The sequence below is a fragment of the Grus americana genome, chromosome 3 (assembly GCF_028858705.1).
Source record: "Grus americana isolate bGruAme1 chromosome 3, bGruAme1.mat, whole genome shotgun sequence".
NCBI classification, from domain to species: domain Eukaryota; kingdom Metazoa; phylum Chordata; class Aves; order Gruiformes; family Gruidae; genus Grus; species Grus americana.
In genome coordinates this window covers 40,087,094-40,106,644 of record NC_072854.1, presented here as the reverse complement: position 1 = coordinate 40,106,644, position 19,551 = coordinate 40,087,094, and the positions used below count along the sequence as shown (strand labels likewise).

Here is a 19,551-nt window from a genome sequence, read left to right as displayed (position 1 = left end):
TCCTCTTATGTAAAGAAGTAAATCAGCCACCCAGTATCTCAACCCAGCCCTTAGCGACTCTGGTTCAGATGCTCCATCACTACTGCAAAGCAGCAGCATCAATATTTGATTCCAACTCTCCACTGGCCTCATTGTTACACCTCAGAACAGCTGCAAATAGAAAACGGGTAAAGGAGTGGAAGAACTAAACTTCAGGTCACCTTACCTGCTGATGACTATGAAGTCTTGAAGTACTTTTGTTGTGAAACTTTCCATGTCTTTGAATATAACCACAACCGGAGGAGATTGCCAGTGTCTACAAGAGGAAGTTCTTTTTTTGCTCGGAGTTTCAGAATCTGTTTTCTTTAAAACCATTCATTATGCATTAATAAACAGAAGACAGGAAAATAAAAAGATTGAATCACATCTACACTATTATAATGCTCCAAAGTGACATGACTGACTTTTTGCTACAGTTGTATTTATTAGTAACATCTAGAATTGCAATTTTTCCTCCTTCTGTTTGGCACTGCAGGAAGTACAAAGAATAAACAATTTTTAAAAACTCACATTCCAACAAAGACAAGAATAGCTCTGTGGGACAGAACTGGGGAAATTCTGTTGGGATTGAGGGAAAAGATTTGAGTCGTGTACAGGGATGTTGCCCGTTTCCTATATCTTTATCCAGTAATAAAAAGAGCATGTACTCATTAAACTTTTGTTTAACACACTGCTCTAATGAAATCATCATAAAATCAGTTCTAACTTTTATTCACGTCAGACACAAAACTTAAAACTTCATTAGCTTTATTAAATACACAGATACAAAAACATTTTGAAAGTTATCTTCTCACTGCTTGTCAATGCAGTGTGGACTGCAGATGACATAATGGCACATTAGCACTACTATGGTGCCTTTCCCCTGGATGGCTGTTCTTTCTTAAAGTTTTGTTTTAATAAACAAAACATCTCAGCACTCCTGGGAGAAAAGCATCTGGCATGTAGTTGATACTGCGTTTTAAGCTTCTAGTTCCGAATTAAACATATGGTAAAATAGTACTTTTTGCTTGTTTTTCAGAATTCTGACATTCATACCTCAAAGACTAACTCCACATTTGTTATCTATGTTACAGATTTATATTCAAATCACCTCAATCTCAGTTGTTTCTTAGTATTAAATGAAAAGCTAACCTTTGACATTTTTTTACTACAGCGTAGAAATTTGAGTTATTCAATTTCTTTTTAAAAATCATCTAAAGGTCAAGTATTTTTATAAACTGGTGTTACAAAAAAAATTTTAAAAATCATACCTTTGTTACATTCTCATACCAGTTGATAAGAGAAGTCATTGAACAACGTATTCTATTCTGGGAAACCTGCACAGAGTCCTCATCCTCCAGTGAGTCCACATCTATATAGCAGTTCATCAGCTGCCCCATCAGCTTCTGCATCAGATTTTTTATGTCTTCACAACACATTTTTAGACACACAATAAAGACATTTGGTTATTCGGTAACACTTCTCCAACTCATACCCTAAAAAATTACCCCAAGTTATCACTTATTATTTTTTACTTTTCTAACTATTGCTCTTCTCTCTCCAGAAAGCTTGAAAGTTTTCACGATATACATGCTGTTAATGCAATAAAACCTATCCTATTAATTTGCCTAGATAGCAACAATTCAGGTTAAGATGTTGGCCCAGCACCTTTCCTGAACTCCAGCCACATGCTATTAGAGCAACCTAAAAATAAATAAAGCAGTCAATCCATAGATCTGGGGATTCTGCCGTAAGTCATTTTAATGTTTTTACTTTAAAAATAAAAAAGGAGCAAGGAGAGTGGGACAAAATTTTATTCTAACCATTCCCTCACTGTAATAATGTGACTGTAAGCATTTAAAAAGTGGAATGCATACACAGACTGTTCAGTAAAACAAGAGGAAAGCCAACCTACAATATCGACATGCAATACACTAAGCAGCATGCTCTTGACATTTATGCTACAACTAAATAGTATTTCCATCTTCATTGTTTTAAACAGAACTGGATACCTCTTAAAATACAGTAGGCATTACTACTATGTTAACATGGAATTAAACAAATCTTTAGAACTTCTTCAAGATCCCTCCATCCCATTATTCTTACATTTGGGGCAAAAGCTAGAATTTCTAGTTAATTGATAGCTTATTCAGATGAAGAAGCTATTGCAGTATTTACCTGGGCAATCTTTGGCTTCCAGCAAGGCTATATAAGGAGTAATGTTATTCTGAAGGACTTCTGAGAAACTTCTAAAAGTCAAGTCATGATCCGTAACATTTACACCTAGAAGACAGACAAATTTTTAAGGGCAATTTTCCTGTGATTTGTGACCACAGTGACTGAATAGTAAACTGAACAGCAGACAAAACCCGGAAAATACCTCAAATATTCGAGGAAGGAATGAAAAGATTAGATATATATGGTAATACCAGCTGATTAAAAGGAGCAGGGAATCACTGCAAAGAGCCCTCATATAGTTTAGTTTGTGGTTGGGTTTTTTTGTTTAAAGAAAGATTTTTCAAGGATGCAAACCTGCAAGGAGTAGGATTGGTTTTCTAACTTCACTGCTACTCATACCCTCAGAAGCCATCCACAGTCATCTAAGACCTGCAGATGAGAAGATGAAAATCACCTTCTCTAGAAGAGCAGTGCATACACCTGAGACCTGAATCCTCACATGGCTTATGTAGGAGGAAAATTACTATGAGTTAGTAAGAACTACAGTCTGAATTTATATGAACTACTCAATATTTACTGCCTTTCTTAACATCCTTAGTCAACCAAAAAAAGAACAAGCCCTGCCAGAAGACAATTCACAGCTTCTTCCAGAGAAACATTCAGAACAGGAACCTCTCACCTTCTACTACCTACAAAAGTAGACTACCTTCCAAGGCTTTATTAGCATTCATGCAGTAAATTTGAAGCACAGGCCTGATTTTAGGTTCCCTAAAATGATCCACTGAAAATGCAGTCAGGTTTAGGATTACGGTTACAACCCTTTGAAAGAAAAGAGTGGGGAAAAAAAACCCAACAAAAAAGAAAGACTTCAGAACTTCACAAACGTCAGTAATAAGATCTTCAGCTATTTTCTTCATCCTCTGCTCCTTTTCCAATATAATGACACTGCTTTCCTACATGTAAAGATGCTCTGTAAGAACATGTATCAGAAAAACAAAAGCTGTGTAATTCCACAGTTAGTCATAGAAACCACCAAGCACGTTGGTGGCAGAAGCAGGGACAGACTCAAAGCATTTCCAGTGCACGAGGAAAAAAACCTAAATCACTACCAGCTGCCCAAGACAGACCCTTAGGGAAGGTGTCACCTTACCACACTATTGCGCAAACAGACAAAAGGGAAGGAGGTCTTATCCTGCTTGCTCCTCCTACCCCAATCTCTTCTGTTAACATTTCTGAAGCTGATATCGCTCACAGTAATTGCTGGAAGTCAGCAATATATTTTTCTTTGATCATTGTGTCAATTTTAAGCAGAGGTACATAACAAAATGTATCTTTAAAAATTACCTAAAACAAGAGCTGCAGTAGGGATTTCTCTGGACTTCATCTGACAAGTCCATTCTGTTGTCTTCTCTTGGAACTCAGAATGAGACCGCCTCAAAAAACTTAGTAGGTTATCAAATAACTGCTTATTCAAGTCTTCCTGTATTTGCTGTAAACAAACACAGAGAGATTTTATTTATAAAAATGTGGACCCACCAAAATATCTTCCTTTTCCTACCCCTTTCCTGCATAATTTTGAATCCTTAAAACTCCGAGGTAAAATTTTAAGTAACACTAAGTATTCCCATGAAGTATAAATGTGCTAATTTATTCACCGTATGGCAAACACAGGCATTTCCCATCTTGGAACTTCTGGTCAAATGCCTCAACAATAACTTGGAAAGCAAGTGAGCTTAATGGTGTTGTCAAACCACAGGCCTTAAAGAAGGAGAAAAATACTGACAAAGTGTAAGTGACATAAGAATTTTCATTAACATTCTTCCATATACTAATTACATTGTTTTATTCCTCCTATTATTCCCTCTTGACTTACAAAACACCTATAAACTTTTTTCTGAGAAATCTGTATGAGAGCAAACATTCAGCTCCTCCAAATCTAATTCAGGATGACAGAAAAAATATTAATAATAAAGGAAAGCTTTAAGTATATTTTATAGAAAAAAAACCCAAAACTAAACCACATGACTGCCACATTTGCCACACTGTCGTTTACCCTTCAGGATTATTTTCATACAAGAATAGGTATATGCAGGAATATATGAAAAGGTGAGAGAAAGCAGGGGGAGATAAAACTTTTAAAGGCAGATATATAGTGGCAGCATTCTGTATTTCTTTTATTATGCATGTGTCTGAAAATCTTCTCTAAACCAAGATATGCCTTCTGCTAGAACAGACAAAAAACCCCTGTAATCAGAAATTTAGGATATCAATATATACTCCAGAACATAGATGTTAGAAACAAGATTAAATCCTTTGCCCCAATAAAATCATCATCAAGATTTGTTAGTAACAAGAAGTGACACACACAGCAGTGAACTATTTTAAACAAAGTGGCAAAGGCTGTCTCTAGCAGCACTGATGAGGCAGCTATCAAAGGAGTTGCTCCCACCTGATAAATTCTATGGCAACTCAGAAGAAACTGTAACGTGGCATTTTAAAAGGAAGAGTTTATGCTATCAGCTTTATAACAGCATTGTAACAGCTCCTGTATTACCATACATCCCATAACAATTCTCTGAGCTTCTGCTTCAGAATTCATCAGACCATGACCACCTTCTGATCATTATTGTACATGTTTTCACTAAGCTGTCCTAACAAGAACCTCAATCCTTACTTTGCATGGCTACAGTATATATAATTTCTTCCAATGCATACTTGCGAAGATGGAATTCAGTCTGCCATAGCACTACAGATTTATTTAGCTTTCTTAAAACACATCAGTCTTTTCTTGTCAAAACAACTTTGTTACGGGCACTATTTTGGTAGTGTTCCAGAAAGTACACTAGGCTGCTCTGCATCTCAAGTGACCAACTCATGTATTTGCATGACACTGCTTACTCTGGAAAAGTCATATGAATGGGAAGCTCAGTCCCTGGTTTGATCACAATTATCTGTTGTGTGGTCTGAAAGCCATTATCTGCACATTAGAGCTAAAATTACCATATTACAGCCCTGCACTTAGGCTTTTTGTTTCTAACCTGGATCCTGGTAATGCAATCAGAATTCCTCATCTTACAGGAAGAGAATGTTTCTGAAAGCCCTTGATGAGATGTATTATAATAAAAACATTTGCAAGGCCATTACTGACAGCAGGGGTCAAAACTGGGAGACCTTGCAATAGTGAAACAAAAAAAGTGCAAAATTCACCTTCCAAAAATGAAGGACAGTTCCTGCAGTACTTTTGCCAGCTTTGCATATTGTGAGAAGCCTGAAAGGATGTCATCACCAGACAACAGATGGTGCTGCCATAATCGCAGCACAGTTTATGATGGACATACAAAGGCCAAGAGTGCTCCGCAACAAAGTACTTGGAGGTCATATCCTCTTCACTCTTCAACACCGCAAGTAGATACCAGAGAACCGGGAAAACACCAGCACATGCACACGGCCTGCCAAGAAACTGTCAGGCAGCAGTACCCTGGCAAAAACTTTGGAGAACATCCTGCTAGGCTCCCTTCACACTACCAGAATCCCTAGAATAAAAGTCCAAACTAGCAAGCCATGTACTTCCCAGGTATTCTGCCACGGATCAGGTTTACTACACCAGGGTTGGAAGTATATAAGAAATAAAATCCTTACTGGATAAAGCCCTCATCAACCTGGTCTGACCTCACAGATGATGCCACTTTGAGCACGAGTTCAGACAAGAGACTTTCTAAGGTCCCTTTCAACCTGAATTATCACACAATTTTATATGTAAGAACAATTATTACCTCCAAGTTTGCCAACAGTGGGATGAAGGATGGCAATTCAAAACTCAGTAGAAAAATCAGAGATATCCCAGAAGCTGGTTAAAGAAAATTTTATTCACAGCAACAAAAGTAACTGCAGGTAATCTGCCTTTGGGCAAATCAAACCCTAAGGCGCAGCCCATATTAATTTGTCAGGGTAGCATGAACTGTCTTCTATCAGGAGGAGGAAGAACAGAAGAAAGTATTTGGCAAACTCCTAGCAACCTCAAAGAAAACAAGGGTAGAAGATTTAGAACAGGAAAGAATGATGATTTTCCAGATGGCAATGGTTCTGTGCTTCTGAGCAGTTAAGGGAGGCTTTCGCTATGATGGGCTGTGCCTGCTGCTCTGGACGAAATCCTTGCAGAGCACTAATTAAAAAAAAAAAAAAACAACACTACTTCAACCTGAAAATCCTGCAGCCACTGTTGGTGATATAGAAGCGTTGTCTCAAAAGTCTTGACAACACTGTGCCAAAGAAAGAAGATCTAAGAAGAGGTCCTCCAGAAGTAGCTGCAGAATGTCATCTTCCCTACAGTCCACCGTGTAGGTGACAAGACAGTTTCTGGTGCAGCTGCCAACATTACTACCAATGCTAGTAGCTAACCCATCAAGCTGAAGCAGTTGGCAGGAAGATACCAAATATACCTCCGCAAACTTCTGTGTGTTCTCTATATCATCACTGTGATGTAGTGCTCTGCTTTGCTCAACCTTGCTAGTTATGGCTTGAAAAGGGTGCTAACTAGTCAAAGTGAGCTGGATCATGGAATAGTAGGAACAGAATTAAAGGAATTTATGAGCTTAGCCCAAGGGTCCAGATTGTAAGCTACATCCAGCTGGCTTCTACTGTACATCCCAAAACAAACTTTGGAAAAAAAATTCTCATAATGTCTAGAGTCCAAAAGCAGGCAGAGGAATATGGAATACTTGCCCAGAATCCTTGACACTGAATAGAGGAGGAAATCCCTGCTGTACAGAAGCAATTACTCATACTAAAATACAAGCCAGCTGGCTATAAGGCCACAACAGCAGCATGCCATCTAACACACAACAATTAGGAGGCCATAGTTCAGTACAAAATTAACTCTGATCCCCACCAGACAACCCCATTGACACTGTCCATACTAATTCAATAGACTGTGCTGCAGCTGTGTCATTCAGTATTTGACATCCATGCAGTTGTATTCATGTAGATCCACTGTGAATCCTGGGCTGCTATGAACTGTGTAACACTGAGGTCAAGAGCAGCCTAAAACCCTCAGAAGGCTGGCAAGCACGTAACTGAATTGAAGGTAGAAAACAGCAGTATACCAGGAATTAATAAAAAGGACAATTAGTAAGAAGAGAAGCTTAGAAGCAGCAGCTTGAAGCATCAAAAGCATGTAGTTCTGTGGTTAGAAGTAATGTGTAATTGATGGATTTATTATTACTATTTTATATTCTGGACAGGGATTTCAGTCTCAGTATTTCTAGCTCTTTTATTGCTTTAACTAATTGCCCTTTTAAGCATGTAAACACAATCTCCAGAAACAAAGCAGCAAGTAGTGTTGTTATAAATGCAAAACACTGCTTTACTATTAGGTGCAAGACTCACCTCTGTTTCAGATTTGATCTGATTCCATAAAGACTGACAAGTAACGAATCGCAACTCACTATCCTCTGACGCATTGTTTCTTTCTCTGAAATCAATAGCTAGAAAGACAGAAAGCAAAGGCAAGTACAAATAAGATTATTAAAACAAAACATTTTTTGCTGAGAAGAAAACAGAGCACTCAGTTGAAACAAGAACATCTTTAATATATGTATATATCCAAGGGAGATGACTTTTCTTTTAACAAATTAATTAGCTGCTGGTATCTGGTAGAGTAAGTGAGGCAACAAGCAGAATCTATTACCCAAGTATGCAGGCAAAAGGCTGGCTTCCATCTCAAGTCCCAGATGAACTAAAGGCTAAATCAGAGCAAACAGCCTTTATTATAAAAAAAAAAAAATTAAAAAAAAAAAATCTTTCCCTTGCTTCAGAAAGTTTTGTGGGTCTCATTCACTTATTAAATATTAAATCCTCCTTCTCTACTACAGTCAGATATGAACCGCAAAGGCTTGCAAGAATAGATACATGAAAATCCTTTCTGTTCCCCCGGGAAGATACAGCTAATACCAATTTCCTGAAAATAATAAGGTATACTGGGAAAGGACTGTCAGGTTACATGAAATACAGATTCATTTATTTTTTAAAAATACATTTAACCAACACAGTTACGCCAGCAAAACTTCTAAGCACAAACTAGGGCTACATTTCTGGCTCACCTCTAAATTGCCTCTCACTTCTATACATGCTCTTTATGAAAAAGAAAGGAAGAATCAGATCCTTTCTGGTAAAACAGTGTCTTGGCACATTTTCTGAATACATTTGGCTTCCCAGGTGCTGCTCTGTCTCACAGATGTGAGTACAGAAACCCTCCACCAGCTTCCAACTAAGAAGGAAAGACAGAGCTGGAAGTAAAATGGGAGACTGAACAGAAACTAGTATAACAGATTTTTTTTTTCCTCATTGCTTTTTCTCCCACATTCACACAGTCTCCATTCCCTTAAAAAAGAAAAAGTGCACAGGCTTGGAACCATCCTTCTACTCCCAGCATACACGTAGCAGGCCTGGCGTAGCTTTAAGGCTTCACTAACATCTCCTGGAAGAACACAAAAACTGAAGGTTAAGTAAACAGCCTGTTAGCTGTTGCTACGAGAAGACATTAAACATAACAACTGATTTTTTCTAAACATATGCATATAAAAGATTTAATTTGCTAGCCATTAATGTCTATTTGGTAGCCATTCAATGGAACATCAGCAAGTGGTCTGATCTCTAGAAAAGAGCCAGTTGATGAGCGCGTTCAATTTCACAGAGCATTAAAAACACCCAAACCAGCTCTGTAAACAATAAACAGGCATCTCTCATCCTCCATTTTCATCCTCTCCCCTAAGCTAACACCTCATTTGTATGCCTAAGAAAAATCACTTAAAATACATAACCCACTCTAATTACACAGGTCTTTATACTTTTAGTTAAAGAAAATCCAGCCACCACATTACTGATAATATACCAAGGCATAATATTCTTTTTATACTACCTAAACTCAACCTATAGGTGCAAATGTGCACAGGCAGCCTTTTGTGGGGTGCAACAGTATTATCAACTATTGATGCTGTGAGGTTTCACAACTGAAACTTCACACTTGATGGATGCACATCAAAGTGTTGTTTATTTAGAACACCATTCTAACCAACTGCTGTGAGCAGCCAAACTAGCTCACATCTGCCTCTCTTTTAGGGGTAGTTCAGTTAAATGTATTTTTCTGTCTCAAAGCATTTGCTAACTAGAACAACGTGTTTAGGAGGATTTATCCAAGCATTACCAACCTAGCAAAAATGAAAACATAATATCCAGTAAGGGGTAAAATCTCAATGTCGTTTAAGTGCATAGGTCTTGGTTGTTGGTTTATTTATCTTGCAGTAACAGACTGGACTCTATTTCCCTCTCATTCCCTGAGCTACAAATGTTCCAACTCTTATGGCAAAAATAATTTGGGATTAATTTTAAAGCAGGTGTTACAGTAAGTCCCTCTGGTAATGAATGAGCCTGTGGTGATTTCCACAAAAACTTGGCCTTATTACTTTCCTCCTCACCTTTTTTATACAAATTGTCACACCTTTTGACAGCTCTGGTGCTGCCCAAAAAAGTTTAACCTGGGAATAAGAACAGTAAGTTCCGTAACTGAGTCTCAAACAGTAACTATTTAAGCAGCATTATTTGTGGCTCCAGTAAGAGTCAGTCCTGTTCAGTCTTCCTCAAATGACAAGAGACCTGTATACACAGCATATAGGCTGGAGAAAAGAAAATATATATAACAAACACTAGTGGACAGAAGCCATGGAATCTTCACAAATGGCTTTTCTTTCTTCTTTTCCACAAGAAACTTAGGCAAACTACTGAGAATATGATGAGACTTATGAATGGGATATCATTTCTGACTCCCATAGCTTAAAAGGGGCTCATTCAGACTCTTCAGATAAATAGTTTGTCAGTCAATAAACAATTTACAGTAGCACGGAAAGGAGTTCTTCTGAAAAAAAATAAATTGAAAAGACAAAGATAGCTATACAATCTTGATTGCTGGAGATGAAAAAAACATTTATACTAGCCCACAATTTGCTGGGGTTCCTCTGAAGAAATGAGTTTTCAGCAATATTGACATCAAGGAACAACAGAAATCCTCATGCAGCTATGACAGAACTCAGTCACATGCGGTGAACCTTCCAGGATTAACCCAAGCATAGCAACATATATCAAAATGCACTAGCCTGTTTTCTGAGACACTCTTCTCTTCTTGGGACTTGGTTTAAAAACAAAGCAGCCCTAGAGAACAGAAAAAAAATATAAACTTCAATATGAGCATCAATTTGAGTGGCTCCTGAGGCCACTATATTCTCCTGTAATTTCAGTGCTCCATTAAACCAACAATTTGAACTGAATTGCCAGCATTTAAGCATATCAATTTGTAAGTTGTCCCTTTATATTCCTGTTTCAAACTGGAAAACTAGTGGAAGCAGTATCCCAGCATATTTAGAAAGAACTTTTTCATCTTTCCATTATATTCTTCAATTCAACCATCAACTAGCAGATTCTTTAAACATCTCATAACCACCAGCAGGTTTAGAATGAAGAGGAAACAATTCCCTTGGGACACATCAAGAGAGTTTTCTCAGTACAGTTTCAGTTAAAAACAAAAGCAAGAGGCTGCAATGCATAGAAAAGGTGATCCAGAATAACACAATGAGTATTATTAAGTTATTTACAAAAGCCAATAACATGCCTTAGCTACAGAGGACAAGTGCATCTCAACTTGAAAAAGTAAAGATGGTTAGAAGCCGAACAACAAATGGTTTGGAAAAGGTTCAGATAAACAAAAACTCTGGCTCCAAGGAGGAAGAAATCAAAGACAAGCATTAAGCTGTGAATTCTGGAAGATTTTTTTCTTTTTCCTCTAGCAGATCTGAAATTTCTTCTTCCATAATCTCAAATAAAAACTCATCTCTTATGAAGAGTTATAATAATTTCCTTTATATCATAAATCATATGCATCCCCCAACTCTCACCATGAGGTTCCTGTGCTACAGCAAAGGGGAAGGAAACACCCAAATGTTCAAAATAGATAAACAGACTGATCCAATCCTGTATTTCTCAATGGAGATGCTTACACAAGCAGAGATGACTGAACTCAACCTCAGATAGTTCAGTCACCAGCATAAGAACGATCTAGTGAAAATAAAACTCCAGAGGTATGTTCAATTTTGATCACAGGCACTACTCGGTTGGGTGACTTCAGACATGTAATTTCCTTTCTTATACAAATAAGAAATTGCAGTGAAACACTGATAACAGTATTAGCCTCCTCTGAAAAACAGCCTTATGAATAGGACATCTCTTCAGGTACTTTCCATTTTACTACTTATATTAGCAATCATCTAAAACCAGCTGGACAGAAGTTGTGGTTATTCCACAGATCCTAAACACTCTGGAACAATTCCATTAAAACCCCCTGTGCTACAGCCTTATTTATGCTGCAGCACGCACGACGTGTCAGAACAGTAATTCACAAGAGCACAACTGGAATTGGCCAAAATAACTATAAATCACATATGTAAAAGAAAAAACACTGTATGCTTAAGTCAAATGAAACACAAATATTTAATGCTTTACAAGCTTTGGATCTCCCTACACCACTGAATGTACCAGAGACCAGAATATAAAATGGCAAACAAGTATTACATATAAGACAGAGGAGGCAAGGGCAGGGAGGACACACTCTTCACTACCTAACTACTTAATGGCAACAGCCATTTTTGAAAGGGAAAGCCACTTGTTTTGGATTAAGTTTTAACTTTGTTTGGAAGTACTTCCATTTACTCCTAAAAGTAGTAACCTGCACAGTGACTTCCACACCGAGGGACCCAGCTACACATCACAATTCAGTGAAAAACAATACAAGGGAGAGGAGTCTTCCAACGATAAAACATCCCTTCCTGCTGTGAACCGCTGCTATTCTGTTGTTCACTACACAATCAAGGAAGACAAGAAATACATTAAACGTTCCAATACAACATTTTAAGTCTTGCTACATATTAAGACAATGAATGCACTGTCCCTACTGCCAACCTTGACTAGAGGCCAGGTAAAAGCTTTCAGCTCAGAAATATCAAGGTGACAACAGATATTTAACATTACATGTGACCAACAGTACTTTTATTTTTATTTCCCCATTAAATTAGTTTCGGAGGAAGATGCAATGAATGTTTCAAAGTGGTAGCAAGTGACGTCAACAGACTTTATTTAGCCAAAAGTGACAAAACCTACAGCCACACCACTACTGCTCAGTTCTAGGTGACGTTTACTTCAATTTCGAGCACTTTTCGTGTGCCAACAGGACCGAGGAGGCAGGAGGGCTGGCTGACTGCTGTGAGAAGAAAAGGTGCCTTGGGTAAAGCGGCACCGAGCGGGCGTCAGGGCACGGATGAAGACCCACCAAGCCTTGACACCGCAAGGGACGGGAACAGAGAGCGGAATAGGGCCGCTGGGAGCCTGGGCACAGGGCATGAGGGAAACGGCAGCGGATGAAGGCGGGAAGAGGAGCAGAGGCCGACGCCACGGGCAGACAGGGCACCTCTGCCGCTCGGTTCCTTCAGCACCCGCACTACCGCGCTGTTCTCCTCGCGGCGCGCGGCAGGGACCGCTCCAAAGGAGCCGCTGAGGTCGGACGAAGCCCCGCACCCCCCAGCCACCCGCCGCGGTACGAGGCTCCGAGCCGCCCCGCCGCCTCGGCAGGGAGGGAGCGAAACCCAGTAGTTCTATGTCCGTCCCCTCCGCGGAGCGGCGGGTGGAAGGCAGCCCTCCGCCCCTCACCTTGGAGACGGAACACGTGCTCATGTCGCCACTCCTACGCCCCAGGCCCGAACGGTACCGCACAAGCCGCCCTGCCGCCGTCGCCGTAGGGGGAGGAGCCGCACAGGCCGGTGCCGACTGGCGACGCACGCGCACTCCGGAAACAGCGCCCGACTCGCTGTTCGTCTGATGAAATGCTCCGGCCTGACGCGCTCGCTTCGCCGTTTTCCCCCCTCCCCTGCACAGTGGGACAGTCCTCTGCCTCTGCGCACCTTCTCCACGCAAAGGGGGACCAATGGGCTCTTCCTCCCGCTCCCACCCCCGTCCTGAGAATGGTACGACCCAGCCCGCCCCTGGGCGGGCGGAAAGGCGAGGTGGGGGGGAAGGGGCGGCTGCGACCTTCCGCCTGGTGGCGCAGCCATGGCAGCCTGTTCCTTTCGGAGAAGCATCGCTTCCCAGGTACGCCGCTTTCTCTCGCAGCCTCCGCGGAGGAGGGGTGCGCTATAACCGAGACTTCCCCTTCGCTACCTCACCCAGATCCCCCCTCTCCGGGCGTCTTACAATGGGTCCGACCCGTTGCTATGGGGTTCGGCGCGGCCTTCCCTGCCCCGCCCCTTTCCGCCGGCGGCGGCGGCGCGTGAGGGGTGTCCCTCCCCTCCCTGGCCCGGCCCTTGGCGGGAGGTCTGACGGGACCGCGGTCTCCTTACCGTCCCTCACACCGCCAGCCCTGCGCCAGGCTCCCCTCCCCGCAGGGTTAAGCCCGTCAGCAATTAAATCAGGAAACTCTTCATCTCGGCAAGAAGCCAGCCATTCGTAGCTTATTAGTGAGGCCCTGGCATGATATGGGCCTCCTTGTCCCTCGCTTAGCTAGGTGCGGGTAGAGCTAAGCGAGGTGTCGCGACTAGATAAGTCGATAAAGGCATGTGAGGGTTTGATGGGATCCTTCGTGGGTCCTACATGTGGTGTTTTGCCTTGCTTTTTCCTAGGCTCCTTGTTTGTAAGCAATACAAACGTTTCTTGGGCTCGTAGTGCGTATTTTTCATATTGCTTATAACAGTTAATAAGTATTTGCTTTTTTTACCTGGGTTGAAATTTGATTTTAGACATAAATGATACATCCCCCACAAGTATTTAAACTGGGAGCAGTATTTTTCTTGGATGTTTTTTGCTTAAGCCACTTTGTTCTTTATTTGAAATTTAGCTTTCAAAGGTTTTGGATCTGCCACCAGAAAAATTAATAAAGTCCATATCTGCAGTTCCTGTCTCCAAAAAACGGTAGTGTTTACATTTTATCTTGCAATATTATGCCATGCTTTTTTTATTTTCTCTTGCAATAGCTTAACAGGACTTTAGGGAAAAAGAAATAGAGAAAAAACAAACCTAAGCTAATATACCAATCCAATTATAAGAAGATACCTAAGTCTAATTAAATTGGTATATTTTTTCAAGCAAGCTCAAACCAAATATAATTGCTTAAAAAGCTGTACAAATTACAGGCAGTGCTTGAATGGCAAATGTTTCAGCATTAATGATCTGAATGTGAAACTGCTGAGAACCAATGTGAAGATATCATGGGATTTTTTTTCAGTGTCCTGCTCAGAGTTGTAATGATGTTAACAAGTAAATTACATTTATCCGTGAGCATAATTGTTGTTTATTCTGAAATGGTGTTCTTACCTTATCTGCTTTCTTATTGTATTAGAGCAAAGGTAATATTTGGCCTTCTAGTGCAGCTTTCTAAACATAGTGTGACTTTCTAAACATCTGTGACTGGGTTACGCTTGGCAATTAGACTTGTCATATGCAGAGTCAGCTTGGATCTGCCAAATCTACCCATCATTTCAACAGTATTTTTTTTCCGCATGTTCTTTTTTTCAGGCGTGTTGCTGATTTCCAGCTTTCCATTGCTTCTGTAACAGAAGACAGTTCTAGTGATTGCTTAGCACAAGACCTTAATCTTCAAGCTCAGAAGCTAGCTGAAAGGGTATGCTAATGCATTAATCATATATTTATGCAATAACAAACTTACAGACTGAGATGTAAAGGGCATCATAAGGTGAATAGTATTCTTTTTCCAAGTATCTGTTTGGGTCAGAGTAGTTTAATGACTGCACGTAATATATTTGTACACAGAATCTTCACAGGGAATTGGAGAAGCAGTTTTAGTTAAGGTTCTTGTGAAATTATTGTTTAAAAATAGTTTGAGAGTAAATAATATTTGTGAAGTTAAGAGAGTATCTAAAAGATATGCCATGGAAAAGGTATGCCATGGTCTGTACTGTTGCCCAAAACTTGAGGAAGAAATTGAGTACGCAGTAGCTTGGAAATCCAAAGACTGCAAAATCCAGCAGTAGAATGGCAATGGATAAATTTAGCCTGTGGGACAACAGGCCAGACTTTTAAATTCCTAGGTACTTGAAATTGAGATTTCTTAGAACAGCAATTATTTCAGGTGTGTTAGCCTGGGAAATGGCAGTAGCTGAGGTGTTAAGACTAACTACAGCATGAAAAAGCAGCAGCATGCAAAACAAGGTCTGTAGAAGTGACACAAACCTTGATGGAAGGGAAGGAAATAAAAATTGGAAGAAGTTGGCATGCATGAAGTTGAACAAAAGTGGGATCAGAAAGGTTATGCTAAGGTTTGAGGGATTGTTTGAGCTGAAAAAAATCCTTTACAGTCTAAAAATGTGTTGCTGTTGCCAATGCAGAGGAGTATAAACTAGGAAATTGTGGCAAAGTTAGTTGCAAAGAGGAGCTAGATTGAATAATGAAAGTGCAAATAAGATTCTTCATCTGCATCAGAAGAGCAAGCTTGAGAAGGAATCAGTTGGGTTGCTATATGATCAGGAGTTAAAAAGGACAAATAAAACCAGTTAAAACCAGTTAAAAAACTCCTGGTTATCGAGAGGCTAAACTATTTCTCCATGTCATTCTTCACTGCTGAGATGTTGAAGAGATCCATATCTTGGACCCATTCTTGTAACAGATGAATACTCTGACTGAGGTGAAAGAAAAATTGAGGGTGCACAGATGTACAACCAAAGGTTGTGAAACAACTTAAATATGGTCTAGAGCCATAAAATAATTCAGGTTGGAAAGGACCTCAGGAAGTTATCTATTCCCATCTCCTACTCAGTGCAGGTTGTTGAGGGGTTTTGAATGAAGTTGCTGAGGACTTTTGAAATCCTGCCATGTTTTGAAAGCCTCCAAGGATTTGACAGCCTCCCTGGGCAATCTGTTCCAATGACTGTAATGTCACGGTAACAATTTTTTTCCTTGTGTGTAGTCTGTCACTTTTAAAAACAGCTGCTGATCCCAGTGTTTAGAAAGCTGCAAATTGTCTCTCTCCTTTATTGTCTGTGGCTCATTAAATAAACCTGGGACACTTAGCCCTACATCTTTACATGGAAGAGCAGTTATAACAGTAAAGAAGGACAGACCATCAATGTAAGCCCCAAAACTGAATAGACTTCCATTAATCTCTTAGAATGGTTTTTGTTGGGTAGTGGATAAAGGAGATGCATTTAGTATAATTTATTTAGACTGGTCACGTCATCCACAAAGAAGGTAAGCAGTGTGGAAATTAGGAAAATATGACTACATATCAAAAAGTAGCAGAGAGAAAAATGTGGGCAGTTATCATTTTTTTTCATGATAAACAGTTGATGAAGTGCGTTAAGGTTCAACAGTATGTTCTTAGTCACTTCTGAGGAAATAGGTTGTAATATTTGAAATACGGATATTTAGGTTAGTCATAAGAGATGGAATTTTTTTCTTGTTGATTAAAATAGCCTAAATAATAGGGCAGTGTGATACTAAGTGAAACATAATGTGCTCTGATGTGCTGAGAATTGTCTGTCAGACAGGTCAGAACTGTCTTGTTTCCATGGGCTTTTGATTTCATCTGGCTGGTTGGTTCTTGTTTTATCTTTGGACTGTTAGCTCTTTGTGGAGGGGACGTTGTGTTGTGGGGTTATGCCTCTCTACAGCATAGTGGCATTCTGTTCCAAGCCTTAGGCACAGGGAGATCTGGTTACTAAAGAACCACAGGGTGCTTGGAGGAGAGGTTGCTAAAGCTGTGAAGAGGCCAGATGAGCACTCATATTAAAGAGAGAGGAAAATGCACTGACATGACAAATGACAGATTATGTAGAAAATGTTTAGCCTGAGCAAATGGTATGGAGAAAGTCCAGTGGGAATTTCTGTTTTCTTTCTGCCCCATAACATAAGTAAAAAGGACTTTTCATAACATGGAAAGGTGGGAAATTCAGGGTCAATACAAGAAACATATTTTCATGTAGTTTGTTAATAAACATTGGAATTTGTTGTTATTAGAACTTGTAATGGTTAAAGAACTTTAAGGCTAACCATGATTTCATCTCCTGGTTAAGTTGGTGTCTAAGCTGGAGACCTAGCATAGGGGTAGAATTTCTTCTTCATGCTGATGAACTTCAGTAGGAATGTATAGCTTGCCTTTGTCAAAGATATTAACCAAGTGATAAAGTGATTATGTTGTCTTTTATATGCTTTCCATCCATCTTTTTTTTTTTTAAGAGAATTTCTTGGCTATGAAAGACAGCTTGTTTAATAAGAAACTCTCAAACCTGACAGGTTGAGATCCAGAACTCTCAGCCTGTGAAGAGGCCAAAATTTGTGTAAAGAGGAGGTTGACATTAGGGGTTGGGTACCCAAATATTCCTTATGGGTTCAGAATTTTCAAAACATGCGTTATAGAAATTGAAATTTTTAATAAATTTGCCTTTAGCATTTTTATTTTGTATCACTGAATACTGCAGAACATCATCGTTAAACTCAGAAACTTGAGGAAACAGCAGTCCAAAATTTCCATCTCAGGTTTTCTTTAAGACAGTGATCTTGATATTTTTTTTTTTTTTTTTAAGTGCTGTCAGGTACTGTATAAGTTGTCAAATGTATCTCAGCTTTTGTCTGTACAAAGAGATCAAGTACTGCTCCCAGTCAAAATAAAACACAGACTGTGCATGTGCAGAGACTGAAGTAAAACATATGTATGACATTTCAGGCTGAGTTACAGTCAGACCTATTAAGCATGGACTGGACATAATAAAATCTTCCCTTGTCCAACAGGATTGATTAAATGATCCATTTGTGATTGCTTCAAGCTAATAAATAACATTTAGTGTTTATACTGGATTAAATTCAGATTTATAATGGATTGAATCACAGTTTTCCAATTTAGCTGGTTTTGTGTAGAGTTTCTGTTTTGTTTTGTTCTTTTAGCTAAAATGTGATGCTGTAGTGAGTGAAATCAGCACCGGTCCTGGAACACTGAACTTTACAATAAACAGGGAATTATTGGCAAAGGTAAGTACTATATTTCAGGTGCATTAAGGTAAAAATCCTCAGTATAAAACTATAGAATACTTACTGTTCTCTTTGGTATTTTCTATGTAAAACTGTCTTTTGTAAGTTCTTGAGGCTCCCTGTTGCTGATTTGTTATGTAGGCCTAGATTTTGGAATGAGGCTCACAAAAGTTTATCCTTATGAGGAAACAATGTATCTATCTACCATTCACTGATCATCATAACTCCTCTTTTTCCTCTCTCGGCTTTGAAAGGCAGGCTTGGCATCTGCTTTGAGTTTCTACAGTATACAACTCAAAAGTTTTTATCTTGCATGTAAAGACTCTTGTTTAAAATAGAGAAGGATGGTAAAAAGATACCTGAAACAAAAGTATTTGACAGCAAATCTATCATTACATACTTTGCTGGAAAAAGAAATACAGTGAACACTGATGTAAAATAACTGGAAAAAGGTAGAAGCGTTAATCTGCCTCATGTTCGAGGATGAACAATGAAAGCAGTTTAAATTTATACTACCAAAATTAGAAATAGCTAAGCCTCTTTTGTCTGTATCACTTAAACCACTAATTGATATTTAAATATGCTGTTAGAGTTACGAATGACCAAACATTCCACAAACTGTTGTTGCAGTCTACCTGCAGTGAACTGATGGAGAGGATTCTGTAATAGTTGTTTTGTCTCTTAAATTGGCTTTAGTGATAATCATGAAGTACTTCTGTGTGAGATTTCCTGCAGTGAAATAAATGTGTTATGTGCTATTCAGCTGAGCTGCATATGCATGGTAATACTCACGCAGTCAGATCTCATGGGATTTCTTGTAGACCTTCAGTCACAAGGGGCGTGTGGGAGGTCTGATGTGTCCCAAAGGGTTGGACCTATGTGATTTGGTTGCGCTGTGCATAGCGGGCGTCCCCTGTATTCACACCTTGACAAAACCCTTGGACATAGGACAGGACTCCTAGGAATTTCAGAGAAATGGCCAAACACCTCAAAGTATGCCTAGATAAGATGTATTTGTGGGAAGAGGACACTTTTGAGGAAGCCCAGAAGTATGGTATGTAGCTTATTTTATTAATTAAAAAAAGGAAAGAAGCCTCTTGAGAACATTTGGCAGCGCAATGAGGTAAATTCTCTAGTCAAGTTTACTGCTTATAAGCTCTCCTACTTTTTTATCCAAATCTATGGTTTAGTTCTACAAGGTACTCTTTATTTTAAAATGTGTTACCTGAATTGAGAGGTGAGGGTCCTGGTTAGAACCCTATTTACACGAGAACTCTCTCATTTTAC

General features: G+C 39.5%; 2 protein-coding genes across 12 annotated transcripts in view; one reads left to right on the top strand and one right to left on the bottom strand.

Annotated features, from left to right (window-relative positions):
- Positions 1-13,111, bottom strand: part of ORC3 (origin recognition complex subunit 3) — a 37,572-nt gene extending 24,461 nt beyond the window's left edge. For 3 of the 8 annotated variants that reach the window (XR_008576408.1, XM_054820589.1, XM_054820590.1), the window contains exons 1-8: positions 12,943-13,025; positions 10,344-10,398; positions 8,295-8,461; positions 7,582-7,679; positions 3,541-3,685; positions 2,197-2,301; positions 1,290-1,444; positions 206-342 (exon numbers count right to left, since the gene is read on the bottom strand). Coding sequence is in view for 7 of the 8 variants with exons in the window: in XM_054820589.1 (XP_054676564.1) it covers positions 206-342; positions 1,290-1,444; positions 2,197-2,301; positions 3,541-3,685; positions 7,582-7,679; positions 8,295-8,397 (743 nt within the window). In the remaining variant the exon portion in view is untranslated. Of the gene's footprint in view, positions 1-205; positions 343-1,289; positions 1,445-2,196; positions 2,302-2,550; positions 2,626-3,540; positions 3,686-7,581; positions 7,680-8,294; positions 8,462-10,343; positions 10,399-12,942 lie in introns of those variants that run through there. The other 5 variants (XM_054820593.1, XM_054820591.1, XM_054820592.1 and 2 more) reach the window with 5 other exon arrangements.
- A 4-nt stretch (positions 13,112-13,115) lies between these two features.
- RARS2 (arginyl-tRNA synthetase 2, mitochondrial) overlaps positions 13,116-19,551 on the top strand; it is a 51,930-nt gene continuing 45,494 nt past the window's right edge. For 3 of the 4 annotated variants that reach the window (XR_008576409.1, XM_054820607.1, XM_054820606.1), the window contains exons 1-4: positions 13,116-13,256; positions 14,123-14,196; positions 14,800-14,905; positions 18,181-18,264. Coding sequence is in view for 3 of the 4 variants with exons in the window: in XM_054820607.1 (XP_054676582.1) it covers positions 13,116-13,256; positions 14,123-14,196; positions 14,800-14,905; positions 18,181-18,264 (405 nt within the window). In the remaining variant the exon portion in view is untranslated. The other variant, XM_054820608.1, reaches the window with a different exon arrangement.